Below are 18753 nucleotides of genomic sequence, written 5' to 3' on the forward strand. Positions count from 1 at the left end.
GCACAGCCGGGAAAGCTGGGATGGCTCATGGGGTTCAGAGCACCCACATACCCAGGTTTTACTGCTGGAATTCTAAATTCTGTCCCACCCCCACTTCAAGTGCCTTCAGGTATGAAGACATGGTGGGTGGTGCAGAGGCATACAGAAATGGGCCAGAGGTTGTTTCTGTTCTCAAGGAAACCATGTCACCGGGAGGAAAACACACACACAGCTTTGTGGGGTGAGGAAGCCGGCAGCTGTTAAAAGAGCGATGGCTTTGCACCTGGGTGGGGATTCGTCAGCTCTTGAGTCCAGCTCTGCCCACAGCTTCAGAGGCTGTGAAGCCTTTGGCAAATGATTTCACCTCCGAGCCTCAGTTCGCTCATCTGGAAAACAGGGATAAACATAGCACCTACCTCACTAGATGAAGGAAATGGCAACCCACTCCAGGGTTCTGGCCTGGAGAATCCCATGGACAGAAGAGCCTGGAGGGCTCGCAAGTCCGTGGGGTCGCAAGAGTCGGACCCGACTTAGCGACCAGACCACCACCACCACCACCACCTCACTAGACTGTGCGGAGCTAACCTTGTAAAGTTGTTTTCTTTTTTCCAGAGGATGAGGTCCAGCCAAGGACGCTTAAAATCCGTGTGTGTGTGTGTTCTATACACTCAGGGGTTTTATCGTTGTATGTGTAAAAATTCTTTTATTTGCAAACTAGAGAAGCAGATGCCCTCTTTGTGCTCTGCTGCTTTTTAGCAGCCATCATAATCTCGGTAATTATCTGATTTATTTGATTTGCTCTTTACTGCCTTCCTTCGCTAACAGGTAGGTCCCTGGGCGTAGGGATGGTCGATCCGATCGAACGTTCTGGCTCAGCGTTCAGAACCGAAAGCTGCACTGGGGGGGGGGGGGGGGGGGGGAGGCGTGGCCCGGGAGAAGGCGGAGGCGCACGCGGGCGCTGAGCCGCCGAGCCGGGCGCGGTGACCTCCGCGCTGGGAGCCCGGCTCCGTGCCGCCCGCGCCGTCTCCGCCCAGACCTCCCGGCCCGCGCGTCCGCGCCGCGGCCGGCAGGTGGCGCCGCAGGCCGGGTCCTGGCGCCTGGAAGCCGGAAGCGGCGGCGCGGCCGGGGCGGGCTGGCCCTGGGAGCCAGAGCTCCCGAAGGGCCCGCCTTCTCCGCGCGGTCGCTGCCTCCTGCATTCCTCGCCCGTCCAGAAAGGGGCGCCGGGGGGCGGGGGGACGGGGAGGCGACTGGAGAGAGCCCCGCGGGTGCCCCCAGGACCAGCGGCCCCAGGCTCCCGGGGAACATGGGCGTGCTCCGGGCGGGACTGTGCCCGGGCCTCACTCAGGACATGGTCCAGATCTTGCGGAGCCGCGGGATCAAGACAGGTGACCGCGGGCGCGCGCCAGTGCGGGCCACACGGCCGGCCCCGGCACACCCGGAGGGGCCCTTCCCCTCCCTCCTGCGCCCCCGGGGAGCCCGGAAACGTGGGCGTGGGCGAGCCACGCCCCTGGGAGGGTAGAACCTTCCCACAGTGTGCCCGGCCCCGCGCCGGGTCCCACGGCTCCGCCAGTCCGCGCGGGCACGGGAAAGTCGAGTGCCGGACGTCCCGGGCCTCCCTCCCTGCCCATCAGCCCCACGTGTTTCGTTTTCAGTGGTTGACCTGGTTTCTGCAGATCTGGAGGAGGTCGCCCAGAAATGTGGCCTGTCTTACAAGGTGAGCTGACCGCCTCCACGCTCCACACCTGGGTGCCTCTAAATGCCTATCCCCGAGCAGAGGGGTTCCTAAAGATTGATAGCTGCGGCGTCTGAGACCCCGGGAGGCCCGCTCTTTTGACGTATCGTTGCCGAATACTTTTGGGCTGCTGCAGCCCGGATCCTGAGCCGCCCCGCCCCTTCCGCAGGCCCTGGTCGCCCTGAGACGGGTGCTGTTGGCTCAGTTCTCGGCTTTCCCCTTCAATGGCGCTGATCTCTACGAGGAACTGAAGACCTCCACGGCCATCCTGTCCACCGGCGTTGGAAGGTTTGTGTGTGTACGTGTGGGACCAGGTCAGAGGCAGGGCGACCTGACTGCCTCTAGCTGGGCTTTGGATGCTGGAGTCTGGAGCCAGCATCTGTCTTTCAGACAGTGCTGAGGACAGCCAGGACTTCTGACTGCTCTTATCTTATAAGGTTTCTCGTAACTCCTAACTTTTGGGGAGGCAGAATTATTGGGGGGGACCTGTCCTGCGTGTAGAGTAGGTTGTTTGGCAGCTTCCCTGGCCTCTGCCTGCTAGATACCAGTAGCACCTCCCTTCTCCCCTTGTCTGATAGTCAAAAATGTCTCCAGCTGTGACCTCTGGGTGGGTTGGGGGCAAAATTGCAGCTGGTTGAGAACCACTGAAACACAAGATGTCAGTATTTCATTATTATTCAGCAAATCGGGGCAGCTCTTCTCTGGCCCTACCTCCCCATCCATTTAAGGATGGATGGGGCAAGAGAGTGTGGCAGGACTAGGTTAAGTACCAGCCATTGACACGTAGTAGGTTATACACTGGAGCAGTGAAGAATTGCTGCCTTCAAACTCTGGTGCTGGAGAAGACTTCTGAGAGTCCCTTGGACAGCAAGGAGATCGAACCAGTCAATCTTAAGGGAAATCAACCCTGAATATTTGTCGGAAGGACCGATGCTGAAGCTGAAATTCCAGTATTTTGTCATCTGATGCAAACCCCTGATTCTGGGAAAGATTGAAGGCAGAAGGAAAAGAGGGCATCAGAGGATGAGATGGTTAGATGACATCACCGATGCAATGAACATGAACTTGGGCAAACTTCCGGAGACAATGAAGGACAGGAAGGCCTGGCATGCTGCAGTCCACGGGGCCGCAAAGAGTCAGACACAACTGGGCAACCGAATAACAACAAGGCTATACAATAGGTTGTATGATCTCTTCGTGACCCTGTGAGTCCTGTGAGTTCGTGATTATTAACCGCACTTGAGTTTAGCACAGGAGGAGCTAGGGGCAGTGGTGGGGCTCCAGCCCTGGGGTACTTATTCCTGAACTTGGTTCATTCCTTGTAGACTGTAGCAGGAGGGGGTGAGAGTAGTTTCCTTCTGCCATGTTTGGAGAGAGAAAGAGTTGGAAGAAAACAGGCGGCTTCTGGCCAAGGGAGTCTGACCTCTTCCCTGGCCTGCTTGTGTGGAATTTGATAAAGAACTCTGCCACCACAAAGGTCTTTGGATCGGTTTGGCCCTCGCTGTTTCCATAACATGTTCTCTTGGCAGGGTTCACATAACAGTGCTTGCTTTCCCTGGGTTGAGGGTTCAGGTCTGTCATTCATCAGGCACTAGCCAGTGTTAAGCATGGGTACCAGAGATGTGCAGATGGTATGGGTATGGGTGAGGCCCCTGCCCTTAAGGAGGCTGGGGTCCACTGGGTGGAGAAGAGCAGGTGGACACGAGAGAGGTGTGAGCATGCCTGCAAGCAGCTAAGGAGGGGGTGATTAAAAGGAAGCAGGCTTGACCTTTGGGAGTTTATAAAACCAGAGTTTATAAAATACAGAGAGAGTAGTCAGGTGGTAAACTGGCAGGATGGCAGCCACCATGGGTCACTACAGAGGAGATCAGAGAGGTTCAGGACCGCTCTGTGCAGTGAGGAATGGATGGGCCTTCTCGGAGTGCTCATCAGGAAGCAGGCACTGTCACTCTAGGTACATTATTTCATTTATCTTCACATCTACTTCCCCGATGGCTCGGTGGATAAAGAATCTGCCTGCAGTGCAAGAGACGCAGGAGATGTGGGTTCAATCCCTGGGTCAGGAAGAGCCCCTGGAGAAGAAAATGGCAACCTACTCCAATGTTTTTGCTTGGAGAATCCCATGGACAGTGGAGCCTGGTGGGCTGCAGTCCATGGGGTCACAAAGAGGCAGACACAACTGAGCGACTAACACTTTCACAACTACAGTGAGCCTGTGGCTATGAAAATCACCACCCTGGGACCTCGCTGGCGGTCCAGTGGTTAAGACTGCACCTTCCAATGCAGGGGGTGCAGGTTTGATCCCTGGTCGGGCAGCTAAGACCCCACATGCCTTGCGGCCAAGAAACCAAATCATAAAGCAGAAGCAATGTTGTAGCACATTCAGTGGAGACTTTAAAAATGGTTCATTCACATAAAAAATTCTTTAAAAAGAAATGAAAGCCATAATCCTGTAGATAAGGAAACTGGGACTCAGGTTAAGAGACTTGCTCAAGATCCCCCAGCTAGGGATTTCCCAGGTGGTCCCGTGATTACGACTCCCGTGCTTCCACTGCAGTTTGATCCCTGGTTCGGAAACTAAGGTGACTTCCCTGGTGGCTCAGACGGTAAAGCATCTGCCTACGATGCGGGTGACCTGTGTTTGATCCTTGAGTCGGGAAGATCCCCTGGAGAAGGAAATGGCAACCCACTCCAGTACTCTTGCCTGGAAAATCCCATGGATGGAGGAGCCTGGTAGGCTACAGTCCATGGGGTCACAAAGAGTCGGACACGACTGAGTAACTTCACTTTCACTTTACAACTTCACTTTTCGGAAACTAAGATCCCACAAGCTGGGTGGCACAGCCAAAGGGGAAGAAAAAAAGATCCCGCAGTGAGTAAGTGGCAGACCAGGCCCTTGAGGTCACACCTGTCACACTGCTAAGCCTAAGAACTCAGCTCTAAGGCATCTGCCCTGTTGCTCTCTCCAGGCAGGAGGCTATGTCATGAAAGTAGAGTTACAGGCACGGTGGAGGTGGGCGGGGTGGATGGGGCAGGGGAGGCTGGCAGGAGAGGCCCAGGAGGATACAGCAGGGGAGGGTGTTGTGAGCAGATCTGGGGCGGGTGACAGCAGGAGGCAAATTGAAGAAATGCTGTAAGCGTTCCTGCTGGGGGGATACAAAAGTGGCAAATCAAAGATGACCTCTAGGTTTCTAGCCTTTGTCACAGTGGTCTTTGGACACCTGATGGGTATTACTCTGACATGGGAGGGGAGGGGAGTTCTGTAGTCAACAGCTCACAAAATGCTGGTTAACCCAAATGAAGCAGGTTTCTCTGTTTTTTTATTGGGCTTTTTTTTTTTTTTTTTGGACATGCCATTTATCATGTGGGATCTTAGTTCCCCAACCAGAGGCTGAACTTGAGCCTCTTGCCTTGGAAGCAAGGAGTCTTAACCCCTGGACTGCCAGGGACGTCCCTCTGCTGTAGATCTTCTCACCGCCTGTAGTGCTGGGGGCATCTTACAAGTGGGAGAGCAGGCAGCAAGCCTCGGAAGCAGCTGTATTGACTGGGGGAGATAGGTGGTTCCTTGAAGGCCAGAGCTGTGTCTTGTTCATCTCTGCCTCCCCCTTGTTTTAGAAAAAGGCCTTTAGGAAATGTGAGACAGTCAGATGATGTTTGAATGAGTGACTGAAAGAATGAATGAAAACCAGTCAGGGGGGAAGGTGGAGGATAAATTCCAGACAGCACTTGTGTTCAAAACAAGGGGTTAGGCTCAGTTGTACTTCTGTTCCAAAAGGCAGGTGGTGGGGGGGTCTATCCATGTCAAGGTGGATTTGGGAATTCCTTATGAAGATCCTCATGGCCAGGAATGTGATTGATTCTTGACTGTAGAGTCCAGACCTGTGGTTTAGCCCAGGCTGCTCATTAGAATCATTTGGGAAGCTTAAGAAATATTCATGCTTGGGTCTCTTTAGAAATTCTTTGTTTTCCGGCCACGCCATGTGAGATCTTAGTTCCCTGACCAGGTATGGAACCTGTGCCCCCTGCATTGGGAGCGCAGAGTCTTAACCCCTGGACCATCAGGGAAGTCAACATTTTTGAAATAACATGATAATAATGGAGAACAGATTAAGCAGTTGCCAGGGGCTGGCTAGGGATTTAGGGGTGAATGGGTGGGGGTGTGGTTATAAAAGGGTGGCCCAGGGAGCCCTGCGGCGATGGAAATGCTCTGTCTTGACTGCAGTGGTTCCATAAAGCCACATGTGGGATGAAACGACAGAACTGTACACGTGAAGACACGTAGAAGGAAAGCAGGTGCAGCTCTGGACCGCACCGGTGTTGTTTTTCGATGTTGCGCTAAGATGTAGTACAATACATCCTAGCGTAAAAGATGCTACCTTAGTGGAAGCCAGCTGAAGGGTTACACGGGACCTCACTACACGTTGTTTGTTTTTGCAACTTCCTGTGAATCTATAATTATTTCAGAGTTTTAAAACATGACAAATTATGGGCCGTGCTATCGAGGAAACCCAGCAGGGGCTGCGATGGAGATTGAGAGGAGAACCATTGAATGGGGCAGCGAAGAGACCTCCGCAGAGGAGTGATTACCCAGAGGTGATCTTTAAGGCGAGAGTGAAAGGATGAGGGGCCAGAGGGGAAACACTCGGCCGTGCCGGCTTTCCCCAAAGGAGACTCCACAAGGAGAAGCCTCCTGGCCAGAGATGTCAGAACGTCTCTGAACAGAACAGCGCTTGGAAGGAATGTCTTGCTGTTCCTCCTCCCCTCCTCTCCTCCCTCCCCTCCAAGCCCTTCGGTTGATGCTCTGCCCTCCTCTTCTGCCGTCAGCCTGGACAAACTGCTAGATGCTGGTCTCTACACTGGAGAAGTGACTGAAATTGTAGGCGCCCCGGGTAGCGGCAAAACCCAGGTACACCTGCAGCCAGCAGCCAGGAGGGTTGGGGAAGGTGGATGCATAGTCCTGGATCTCTGGGGAAGCTTCTGCCAGCATCCTGTGATTTCAGAGCTTGGAAGAGAGAAGCTGGGTGGTGAGGAGCGGGACTTGAACTTGCGTCTTGGGGCCCATTCATGCCTCTGGGATCTGGATGAGATTTGGTGGGGTGGGGGGCTCCCATTCTGGGCCCTTCTTGAGGGCTCAGGTTCACCCAATGGCCTGTCTCTCTACTCAGGTATGTCTTTGTGTGGCAGCAAACGTGGCCCATGGCCTGCAGCAGAACGTCCTCTACATTGATTCCAATGGAGGGCTTACAGCCTCCCGCATCCTCCAGCTGCTTCAGGCCAGGACCCTGGATGAGGAGGAGCAGGTAAAGGGCAGGAAGGTTGGGTTCTTTTGAGGTTCTGACACCATAAGACCCCATTATCTAACATGGCAAGAATTTGGACCATTTGGGTGACTAGTCATTTCTGGTTTTGAAACTTGCCGTTCAGCCAATGCTTCCTGTATTGTAAAGCCTCCCCTTTATGACATCATCCCAGTTGGATGCTACCCACAAGGATCCTTCCTAGAAACCCAGCCCCTGGCATCCCCTCATTCAGGGCAGACACACATCCAGCCTCTGTGTTTCTCCCCCGTATCTTGCCCAGGGCAGACACGCTGATCACTGCCACTCCTTCCCACAGAGCTCTGACTTGGCTTTGCAGCTCAGCACCCAGGCAGCCAGCATGCTGAGAACCGGCCCATCAGACAAAGCCCATCGCCATCTCTACCTGAGTCCTTGTGTCTTAAGTGCCTCTTCTCTCTCAACCGCAGAATCCCTCTTCCTCTCGTGTGACCCCTGGCTCCTCTTCTCCAAGGCCCTCCCTTCTCTCTCCTGCCCCTTCAGGCAGGAGCTCTCCAGAGGATCCAGGTGGTGCGTGCATTTGACATCTTCCAGATGCTGGATGTGCTGCAGGACCTGCGAGGCGCTGTGTCCCAGCAGGTGAGCCTGATCTTCTGCCCTCCCTGCTCCCCGCAGCTCACCCATGCTGTCTGCGTGTGGGCAGGTGTGCAATCGGGTGACTCTAGCTGTGCCTGCCATTCCCAGAATGGGATTTCTGGGTGCTCAGTCCTTTCCCTCCTCAATTCTCTGCCTCCTTGTTCACATGCCCATCTTCCCCACTAAAGGGTAAGCCCCTTTCTTGAGTGCAAGGATCAGTCCTGTTCATCTCTGCATTCCAACTGGGTCCATTCAGCTGCAAATAATAGAGTCTGTCTGACAGACACTTGAACCTTGAGGACATTTAATTATCTCACATGAGTCTGGAGGTTGGTACACCCATAAAATCAGGGCTCTAGGTTGGTGTGCCTGATTCTCTGGCTCTTCCCCCTCATGATTGCAGAGTGGCTGCCATGGCTCTGAGCATCATGTCTTCACACATCCATATCCAGGGCAGTGATAGATGCCTCTTTTCTGTACCTCTTTCTCTGGAACCCACCATTACACGTCCCAGTTCCCTTTACATCTAACTGGCAAAAATTGAGTTGTGTTTTTATGTCCTAGACCAGAGGTTGGGCCCACCTTCCCTGATGTCAGGAGATTTTCTGCCCAGTGCTTGAACACATTCAGAGTCCTGTTGACAAGGGAGAGAGGTTAGGAATGGAATTTGCATTGGTATCCTACCTGATAGGTGCTTGGATAGGATATGGTGCATGATTTATATACCTTTACATTTGGGAGAAACCTTAGACTAGTTTAATTTATCTTAAACTTTTTGTCTCATCCCAAAGCATATCATGTTACTAGTGTTGTCTGTAACATAAATCGTTTTAACAAACTTTAGACAATATAATGGTTGAACAATACTTGGCATAGGAATCATAGCAGGTTATGCCTCCCCATGTGTTGGGACATGAAGTAGTCCTGACCTAATCCGACTCTCTTGTTGGAACTGAGCAAAGTGAGGGCCAGAGACATTCAGTGAGTTGCCCACAGTCACCGCATATTTTGGATAAGAACAAAGCTTAGGGACTTCCCTGGTGGTCCAGTGGTTAAGACGCTGCACTTCCATTGCAAGGGGCATGAGTTTGATCCCAGGTTGGAGAACTAAGATCCCACATACCTCATGGCCAAAAAACCTTTTTTTTTTTTTTTTTTTTTTTAACATTAAAAGCAAAGCTTATGACCCAAGCCTCTCAACTCCCAGGTCAAAAGACTTTTTTTTTTTTTTTACTGTAGCACTGTTCGATGATATGCATTCTATTATTGCATAGCAAGTTACTGCAAACTATGACTTAAAACAACATGTATTTATTATCTCAATTTCTGTAGGTCAGAAGTCTGGGCACAGCTTGGCCTAGTGCTCTCCTTAGGGTCTCATTAGGTTGTGATGAAGATGGTAGGTGGGCTGTGCTCCTATTTGTAGGCTCAGCTGGGGAAGAACCACTTAGAAGTTCATTCAGATTGTTGGCAGAATTCATTTCCTAGAGGTTTCAGCCTCTTGCTGGCATCTGGTTGTTGGCTGAGGCCATCTTCAAGTCCTCAAAGCTGCCCACTATTCCTGCCGTGTGCTTTTTATCAGCAGTTCACAGCAAGGCTGCTTGCTTCTGCAAGACAGCACACGTGTGAGAGCGGAATGCAACAGGTTGTCCTGTGTGACAGTGTGACAGTGTGACCATGGGCTGGCAGTGCATTCTGTTTGACATATGCTGAAGCCTAATCAAAAGAGTGACATCTGGGACTCCCTTGGTGGTCCAGTGGTTAAGACTTCGCCTTCCAATGCAGGGGGTGCAGGTTCAATCCCTGGTCAAGGAGCTAATATCTCAATGCCTCCGGGGCCAAAAAAACTAAAACATAAAACAGAAGCAGTATTGTAAGAAACTCCATAAAAAGTTTAAAAATGGTTCACATCAAAAAAATCTTTTTAAAAAACAGAAAAGAAAGAAAAAATTTTCTGATCGGGGACCATATGATCTGAGCACGGATTTCTCAAATTTAATTATTTTAGAGTATCTGATACCCTGTGATTTAAACTTTCTCTGTCCATCTAAGTCTTCAGTGAAAGTGCAAGTGCAAGTCGCTCAGTCGTGTCTGACTCTTTGCAACCCCATGGACTATACAGTCGGTGGAATTCTCCAGGCCAGAATACTGGAGTGGGTTGCCATGCCCTCCTCCAGGGGATCTTCGCAACCCAGGGATCGAAACCAGGTCTCCCGCATTGCATGCGGATTCTTTACCAGCTGAGCCACCAGGGAAGCCCAAGTCTTCAGTATAATCTGTTATACATACACACGAGGGTGGGGGGAGAAGGCATTGCTTGAGTTCCATCATTGAGGGGTTAGCTGTATTTGGGGTGGGAGAGGGTATTTCCTACCAGTTTCTGATAGAGGAGCAGGTTTGTCTGGTAACGGGCGCCCCCTGGAGGCCAACTGGTTGGTGGCACCTGCTTCCCATCACCCGCCAGGTCCGCAGTTCTTCTGGGACTCTGAAGGTGGTGGTTGTGGACTCCGTCGCTGCGGTGGTCGCCCCACTTCTGGGAGGTCAGCAGAGGGAAGGTGAGTGGTGTGGCAGAGCGCAGGGTGGAGGGTCGTGATCTTGCCTGCCGGCTCTGGAGTGTCCCGTCTTTGGCCAGCCTGGTCCCCAATGCCCCGCTGTCCACCCTCTTTGCTCTTTCTCCTCCAGGCTTGGCCTTGATGATGCAGCTGGCCCGAGAGCTGAAAACCCTGGCCCGGGACCTCAGTGTTGCAGTGCTGGTGAGGAAGTGGGCTTGGCCAGCCATGCTTGCCTTCTCTCTGCTCCCTGGACTTCGCCAAGTGGGGAGGTGTTCTTTCTAGGTGCTCTTTATTTCCTTAAAACAGCAGCTTCTGAACCCCCAGAGTGACCCTTTGGGAAAGGGTCATAGCCCAACTTCTGTGGGTCATCTAGAGTGCCAGACTGTGAAGGGATCAGACATGTAAACAGCCAGGGGATCAGGCAATGTTATCTTTAACACTTTTAAAAAATTAATTATTTGGCTGTGCTGGGACTTAGTGGCAGCGTGCGGAATCTTTAGTTGTAGCATGCTGGATTTAGTTCCGTAAGCAGGGATCGAGCCTGAGCCCCCTGCATTGGAAGCGCACAGTCTTAACCACTGAACCACCAGGGAAGTCCAGGGACAGTCTTGTTTTTCTTTTTACTTTCTTTAAGTCAGGTTTATTGAGGTGTAATTCACACAGAGTAACTTCTCTTTGTTTGAGGTTTGATACAGTGGTATCTGAAGAGATCAAGGTACAGAATATTTCAATCGCCCCAGAAAGGTGATTTTGTTTCTGTCCCTTTCTATGAAGCTCTACCTTTTCCAGAGCTTCATAGAAAAGGGATCTTTTTTGCTTTTAGAGTAACTTTTTCTGCTTATGCAGTAATTTTTTGAAAGTCTTCACGCTTCTCATAGAAAGGGTAAAAAATAGTTAAATATAAGTGTCCAGTTTGTAATCAATCTCCACATCCACAGAGACCATATTAGTGTTTTTTTTGTATACCTTCATTGAATCTTTTTTCTCTACCCATATACATATACTTTTAATCAACTTTCCAACTAAACTGTAATCTTGTGGTTTTTTTTTTTTTTTAAAGGACACCATTTCTCGAATCTTTTAATAGATTCTTTAAGAATGCCATTTTTAGCAGCTACATGTTTTGGGGGTGGGGGGCTGTGCTGGGTCTTTGTTGCCGGGCGTGGGCTTTCTCTGGTTGCGGTGAGTGAGGGTCGCTCTTGGACGCAGTGTGCGGGCTTCTCACTGTGGTGACTTCTCTTATTGTGGAGCACGGGCGCGCGAGCACAGGCTCAGCAGTTGTGATCCAGGCATTAGTTGCCCCGCATCATATGGAATCTTTCCAGAGCAGGAGTCAAACCCATATCCCCTGCAGGCAGATTCGTAACCACTGGACCACCAGGGAAATCAGACTGCATGTTATTTTGTTTAATACCATGTTACAGGGGGCAACTTTTTCTCTAAAGGACCAGGTAGTAAAAACAGCTGGTCTTCCCTATCCATAGGTTCTGCATCTGTGGATTCAACCAACCACTGCTCAAATCCCCAGTTGAACCTGCGAATATGGAACCTGTAGATATGCAGGGCCAACTAAACTACACCATTTTGTTGATTTCTTTTGGCTGTATCAGGTCTTAGTTGCAACAGGGGGGTTTAGTTGCCCTGAGGCACATGGGATCTTGGTTCCCAGACTAGGAATGGAACCCGTGTCGCTTGCATTGGAAGGTGGATTCTTAACCGCTGCACCACCAGGGAAGTCCCTACACCTTTTCATGTGAGATGAGCATCCGCAGCTTTGCTATCCGTAGGGTCCTGGAACCAATCCCCCTGCAGATAATGAGGGATGGCTATATTTGAGCTTTACAGTCAGATAGTCTGTGTCACAGCTGCTTAACTGCCTATATTGCATGAGAGCAACCATAGACAATCCCTAAACAAGTGGGCATGGCTATGTTCCAATAAAACTTGATTTTCAGAAACATTTCTGGGGCCATATTTGGCCTGTGGACAGTAGTTTGCAGTCCCTGGAATACCATAACAGTCTTATTTCCTGATTTGGGGACTTTATGGGTCATTAACAGTTTTCCTCTATTTATTTTATTTATTTTTAAAATATTTACTTGGCTGTGTCAGGGCATAGTTGTAGCACGTGGGATCTTTGTTGCATCCTGGGGGGCCTTTCTTTGCTGCACGCAGGCTCTCTAGTTGTGGCGTTGCGGGCTCAGTCGTTGCAGCACACAGGCTTGGTTGCTCTGCGGTACGTGGGATCTTAGTTCCCAGATCAAGGATCGAACCCATGCCCTGCATTGCAAGATGGATTCTTAACCACTGGACCACCAGGGAAGTCCCAGTTTTTATTTATTTATTTATGTTAAATGATCCTCTCAGCCCTGTTCTTAGAACGGCATCCTAAACTGAGATCAGAGAGATTGCTGTGTGTCCTGCTGGACTCCCCTCTTAGAACTGAGTACAGGGGAGCAGAAAAAGCATAGGGCAGGACAAGAGTTTTCCTCCCTTTTAAATAAGACTATAGTGAACATCCTTATATCTAAATCTCTTTGTATATCTCATATTTCTTCAGACTCCTAAAAGTACAGTCAGTGAGTCAGGGACACATGTATTTGTAAATAGCCTAGATATGGCACTGCCTTTTTGTGCAGTGTAAAAGGATCTGTTTTCCTATTATTTTGTTATTTTACTGGATCCCAAGGCCATCCTCTCCTGACTGTAGGATCTATGTGAGTGCCTGCTGTGTGCCAGGTTCTGGCTTAGGCAGCAGAGATTCAGTGATGAACAAGCCACGCCTCTGCCCCGGGGTGGGAGTTGGGGGGCGGGGGGGCAAGGGGAAAACCTCAAGAGGATGCGGTGAGGTTGAAGTCCCTTACGTAAGACTAGCCTGGGCAGGGTAGAGCTGACCGACTGAAATAGGATCCCCCTGCCTTCGCAAACCCCTCCCACCTCTATACACAGATGCACACCCTGACACAAAGGGGTGGGTGGACATGGTCTCAGGATGCCTGTCTGCTGGAGTTGAGGGTGAAAAGTGAAAGTCGCTCAGTCGCGTCCAGTTCTTTGGGACCCCTTGGAGTGTAGCCCAACAGGCTCCTCTGTCCATGAGATTCTCCAGGCCAGAATCCTGGAATGGGTAGCCATTCCCTTCTCCAGGGGTTCTTCTTGACCCAGGAATCGAAACTAGGTCTCCTGCATTGCAGGCAGATTCTTTACCACTAGCACCACCTGGGAAATGTAGTAGACCTAAGCAGACAGCCCTGCTTATCCTCAGACACTTGCCCTGTTACCTTTTGTTGGAGTCAAGCCATTGTGGGGCCTTGTGGTTTATTTATCTATTTTTAATTATTTGTTTATTTTTGGCTGTGCTGGGTCTTCATTGCTACACGCAGACTTGCTCTGGTTGCGGCGAGCGGGCGCAGTGCAGTCTTATTGCCGTGGCTTCTCTTATTTCGGAGCACAGGCTCTAGCGTGCACAGGCTTCAGTATTTCCGGCTCACGGGCTCTAGAGCAAAGACTCAGTAGTTGTGGTGCATGGGCTTAGCTGCCCCGTGGCATGTGAAATCTTCCTGGACCGGGGCTCAAACCCATGTCCCCTGCACTGGCAGGCAGATTCTTAACCACGGAGCACCAGGGAAGTCCCGGCATCATGGTTAAGTGGCAAGAGCTCTGTGCAAGTCAGGAGCCCAAGGTTCTGACTCCAGACTGGTAATAAGTCATGGAGCCTTGGGGAAGTCGTTTCCTTGTACCTGGCCTCAGCTTTCCCATCTGTAAAATGAAGCCATAGGAGCAAATGTCCCAGCATTACGGGTCTATAAGCCTTTGACTCTTTCTGCCGCAGGTGACCAATCACACGACCCGAGACAGGGACAGCGGGCAGCTCAAACCCGCCCTGGGACGCTCCTGGAGCTTCGTGCCCAGCACCCGGCTTCTCCTGGACAGCGCCCAAGGCTCAGGAGCTCTGGGCAGCTGGCGCGTGGCGTGTCTGACCAAATCCCCCCGTCTGGTGAGCCGGCCCCAGGGGAAAGCCAGGAATCCAGGCCCTTGAGGGTGGCTTCCATGCCTGCAGATGTCTGTGAATTCCTGAAGGCTGAGACCCTGCAGCCAAAGAAGCTACCCACGTGGGCTGCTCAACTCAAACACTGACGCTTCCCTCCTGTCTTCTTCCAGCCAACAGGTTGCCAGGAGACGGTGGACTTAGGGAGCTGGGGGACCCCAGCGTTCCAGGGAGATCACAAAGGACACTGGGAGCAGAGCCCAGTGTTCCCGCGAGATCACACGTGATGGTGCTGTTGATGGGGAAAGGGACAGGCCGCAAGGCCCCCAACTCACCTGCACAGTAATGCCTGCTGCTCGCTGCCGGCAGCCCCTGGGGCGCTAGAGACACTGTCTCGCCCAGAAGCCATCTCAGCCCTCAGCTCCTCTCCCCAGAAACACAGCACTACTGGCAAGAGAGGATGCTGTTGTGGAAGGACCCAGAAATTCGTGCTGGTACCAGGTTTTCATCCCTTGTATCTACCATGTGTGTTTCCAGCGGGAGCCGGGTTCATGGACTTGGGCATCTCTCAAGAGGCACCCTGGTGCCTGGATGGATTAACCCTGCACATCACTGTCCTACCCTCCACCCTGACACAGTGACTGAGCTTGAGGCCTCTGGCTTGCCTTTGTTTCCCTTTTTTTTTTTTTTTTTTTTCCCTTTCCCTCTGTTTTTCCATCTGTAAGATGGGGCTCCTTTCCCCTTAACTCTGACTTTGACTTACCAGGTGAAGTAACCTTGTAAATGCAACCCATGTGTGTGTGCTCAGCCGTGTCTGACTCTTTGCGACCCCATGAATTGTAGCCCACCAGGCTCCTCTGTCCATGGAATTTTCCAGGCAAGAATACTGGAGCGGGTTGTCATTTCCTCCTCCAGGGGATCTTCCCAACCCAGAAATCGAACCCGTGTCTCTTGGCATCTCTTGTGTTGGCGGGCAGATTCTTTACCACTAGTGCCAAAACTCTTCCTTATCTAGATCCTGCTCTTTAAAACATTAATACAAAAGAAATTCACTGAGCTGCAGAGCCATCTGTCTTCCCCCAGACGGTGGTTTTTCAGTTTCCCCGAGTGAGGCCCCCCAGAGAACCCCTGTTCCTCTTTCCCTCTTGTCAATTTGGTTTCACACACCTGCATGCATCGCCGTGACCAGGTGAGACCGGGAGCTCACTGCAGTCCCAGGGATATAATCTAAGAGGAAGGGAAGATGTGACCTGGCCCTGGTGAATCCAGCTGCCTGTTTAATGTGCGTGGGGCCCTGGGGGGCCCCTCCCCCGCGAGAGTGAGCTGAGATGCTGAACCATGGCCTTGCCCATAAACAGGGGAGAATTTGCACAGTCAATAGAGCCAGCTGGGAAAATTGATGCTGGCGTAAATAATACACAGCAAATCTAGTCCTTTATGCAGAAATTCATTGCCGGTGGCTCCAAGATGCAATGTAATTACCCCTCTCTTCCTGCCAGCTGTAACACAGCGTATGAAATAATCCCCCCGCCCCGCCCTGGTCTGTTACGGGTGCTGTGACCATCTCTCTGCGAGCTGGAGCCCCGGCTGGGTGGAGGGGAAGACAGCAGGGAAGGGGAAATCAAAGGCAGAACATGATCAGGATTGTTTACTGACCACATGTTTTTAAAGGAAGGTAGCCTTTCTCCATTTGAGAGCCTGTTGTGTAGTTAATTAGTTGTGTCTTGGCTGCAGGAAAGGGGGTCAGAGTTAGAGGCAGAAGATAATAACATTTACAGATGATGAGCACAGGAGGGATAAAAGGTTGCAAGTGGCAACCCAGCCCCCGAGGGTATCTGCCTGAGTGAGGACAGGCTTGGTGAGCCAAGACTGGAGGAACCCTGGCGCTGGTGCTTCCACAGGCTCTCGGGAGAAATGAACCTGCAGCCTCCTTACTAGGAGCAGTGGGTGCATAGTGGCAGCCTTGTGCATACATGCTAAGTCGCCTCAGTCGTGTCCGATTGTTTGCAACCCTGTGAACTGTAGCCCACCAGGCTCCTCTGTCCATGGGATTCTCAAGGCAAGAATACTAGAGTGGGTTGCCATTTCCAAAGGGATCTTCCTGACCCCAGGACTGAACTCCTGTCTCTTACATCTCCTATATTAGCAAGCAGATTCTTTATGACTAGCGCCACCTGGGAAGCTAGTTGCAGCTATAGTAGGAAACAAAATGTTAAGCTGGGGATGGCACATCCCTGTCACTTGTACCATTTGGGAATCTTGAACCCACGCAGGCATCAGCAATAAATCAAGCATTCTCTTTTGCTGAGCTCAGAGGCCTTTGCAATTTTAGTTTTTCTCCACGTGACACTCCAGGCAGCCACCACCAGTCAGTTGAAATTGATGTTCAAGGTGGAGCCTGGTTGCCATCTCTGCCCTGGGCACATCTGCCATATTTCCTTTATGTGGTGTCAGGTGCCTCGTCCCTGACTCAGGACCCCAGAATTGTAGATTTGAGAGGCCCGTAAAGATCATATGCCCTGGGATTTCCCTGGTGGTGTGGTGGTTGAGAATCAGTCTTCCAATGGAAGGGACGCAGGTTCGATCCCTGGTCGAGGAACTAAGATCCCACATGCTGCAGGGCACTGAAGCCTGTACCACAACAAAGGTCCACATGCTGCATCTAAGACATGAGGCAGCCAAATAAATAAAGACCATATGCCCCATCTTGTCATTTAGCCGAGAAGGAAAGTGAGGTCCAAGAGCAGAAATGACAGTCCCCATGGCAGAACAGGGACTGGAACCTAGGACTCTGTCAATTCCTCAGCCAGGATTCTGTGTCCACGTTGCCTTTGGTTTTCAATTGGTACAGCTCTGCCCTTGGTGGGGACTTTTTCCAGCCACACAGCCTCACCCAGGCAGCCTCTCTGGCCACGAGGAGGAGCACCGTTCACTGTTGCTCCAGACTACCCGTGACATTCCTACAGGACTTGCCCCTCACAACGAGCCCTGGGTCTTAGTCGTGGCATGTGGGATCTAGTTCCCTGACCAGGGATCAAACCCAGGCCCCCTGCATTGGGAGAGCAGAGTCGTAACCACGGGACCACCAGGGAAGTCCTGTCCACCTCTTATTCAGTGCATCTCGGAGCTGAACAAGTGCACTTCACCTGGGCATAAACTTCACTCCTTGAGTAGCTTTTGAATCCTAGCTCTTCCCTGCTTGCCTAGTTTCTGGGTGTAAGAGTCTCAACATAAGCTGGGGGTTTGCAGGAAGACAGTAGGTATATGCTGAGAAGGATACAAAGTCAAGGAACAAGATTTCCATCTCATCTAACTTGGTCTTAGCTCTGACACTTACTGTATGCCATTGGATCAATCCGCCTCTTTAAACCTTAGTTTCATCCACTGGGGAAAGGGGGAAGATAATACCTATTGCATAGAATTGCTTTAGGGACATATAGCTTATGTAAAATGCCAGATACTTCCCCAGGCATATCATAGGCCCTCACTTTCCTATTGCTTGAAAGGCTTGGGATACCTGGGAGGAACTGGAGACTGCTTCCTCCTGTCTACAAGGCCAGCTTCGTGGTCGTGTGACCAGTGCGGCTGCACAGAGCCCTTGGCTTAGTTTAAAGCTCTGCTGTCCATCAGCAGGAATGGCTGGAGAAGACACGGTACATGGACACAAGGGAACAGTACTCTGCCAAAAAAGGGAACAAGGCTGGACCATTTGCCGAGACATGGATGGACCTAGAGACTGTCATATGGAGTGAAGTAAAGCAGAAAGAGAAAAACAAATATTGTATATTAACACATTTAGAATCTAGAAAAATGGTATAGGTGATATTTGCCAAGCAGAGACAGATGTATGGATATCGAAGGGGGAACAAGTGGGTGGGAGGAATTGGGAGATTGGGGTTGACATATAAACACGATTGATACTGTGTATAAAATAGATAACTAATGAGAACCTCCTGTATAGCAGAGGGAACTCTACTTGATTCTCTGTGGTGACCTCAGTGGGAAGGAAATCCCCAAAGGAGAGGATATATGTATATGTATAGCTCTTCACTTTGCAGTAGAAACTATCAGTAGAAGCACATTGTAAAGTAGCTATGCATGCGTGCTGAGTGGCTTCAGTTGTGTCTGACTCTTTGCGGCCCCATGGACTGTAGCCCTCCAGGCTCCTCTGTCCATAGGATTCTCTAGGCAAGAATACTGGAGTGGGTTGCCATGCCCTGCTCCAGGGAAAGCAACTCTACTCCAATAAAAATTAATTAAAAAATGCTTTTCTGTTGCCGTTCAGAAATTCTTATTACTATTTGAACAAGGGTCCCACATTTGCACTGTCCCCTGAAAACTCTTATTTATTTAATTTTTGGCTGTATTGGGTCTTCGTTGCTGCATATGGGTGTTCTCCAGTCACCACGAGCAGGCACTAGTATCTAGTTGTGTGCAGGTTTCTCACTGTGGTGGCCTCTCTCGTGGCGCATGGGCTCTAGAGGGTAGGCTTAGTAGTTGTAGCACACGGGTTTGGTTGCCCCGTGGTATGTGGGATCTTCCCGGACTAGGGATCAAACCCATGTCCCCTGCGTTGGCAGGTGGATTTTTAAC

General features: G+C 51.1%; 1 protein-coding gene and 1 non-coding gene across 4 annotated transcripts; one reads left to right on the forward strand and one right to left on the reverse strand.

The window, feature by feature from the left end:
- The first annotated feature begins 1087 nt into the window (after nucleotides 1–1087).
- Nucleotides 1088–18426, forward strand: RAD51D (RAD51 paralog D). Of its 3 annotated transcripts, none has more exons than XM_061142784.1 (10): nucleotides 1089–1364; nucleotides 1632–1693; nucleotides 1881–1999; nucleotides 6536–6617; nucleotides 6877–7011; nucleotides 7531–7626; nucleotides 10088–10178; nucleotides 10306–10376; nucleotides 14005–14169; nucleotides 14334–18426. In XM_061142784.1, the coding sequence occupies exons 1-10, from the start codon at nucleotides 1283–1285 to the stop codon at nucleotides 14445–14447; spliced, it is 1017 nt and encodes a 338-aa protein (XP_060998767.1). In that variant the 5' UTR covers nucleotides 1089–1282; the 3' UTR covers nucleotides 14448–18426. The 3 variants fall into 3 exon arrangements, with proteins under 3 accessions (XP_060998769.1, XP_060998767.1, XP_060998768.1); XM_061142785.1 differs by having other exon boundaries at nucleotides 1653–1693; XM_061142786.1 differs by lacking the exons at nucleotides 10088–10178; nucleotides 10306–10376 and having other exon boundaries at nucleotides 1088–1364.
- LOC133058188 (small Cajal body-specific RNA 11) lies at nucleotides 12530–12656 on the reverse strand. Its single transcript, XR_009693294.1, has one exon. It is a non-coding gene; the product is annotated as a small Cajal body-specific RNA 11 (non-coding RNA).
- Nucleotides 18427–18753: the final 327 nt, after the last annotated feature.

This window comes from Dama dama, chromosome 5 (genome assembly GCF_033118175.1).
Source record: "Dama dama isolate Ldn47 chromosome 5, ASM3311817v1, whole genome shotgun sequence".
Lineage (NCBI taxonomy): Eukaryota > Metazoa > Chordata > Mammalia > Artiodactyla > Cervidae > Dama > Dama dama.

Excerpts from the sequence above, each read along its gene's own strand:
- RAD51D (XM_061142784.1), top strand. The coding sequence starts at position 1,283 with ATGGGCGTGCTCCGGGCGGGACTGTGCCCGGGCCTCACTCAGGACATG. Across the intron at positions 7,627-10,087 it reads GAGGCGCTGTGTCCCAGCAG|GTCCGCAGTTCTTCTGGGAC; the intron begins GTGAGCCTGATC and ends ATCACCCGCCAG. Across the intron at positions 14,170-14,333 it reads TGACCAAATCCCCCCGTCTG|CCAACAGGTTGCCAGGAGAC; the intron begins GTGAGCCGGCCC and ends GTCTTCTTCCAG.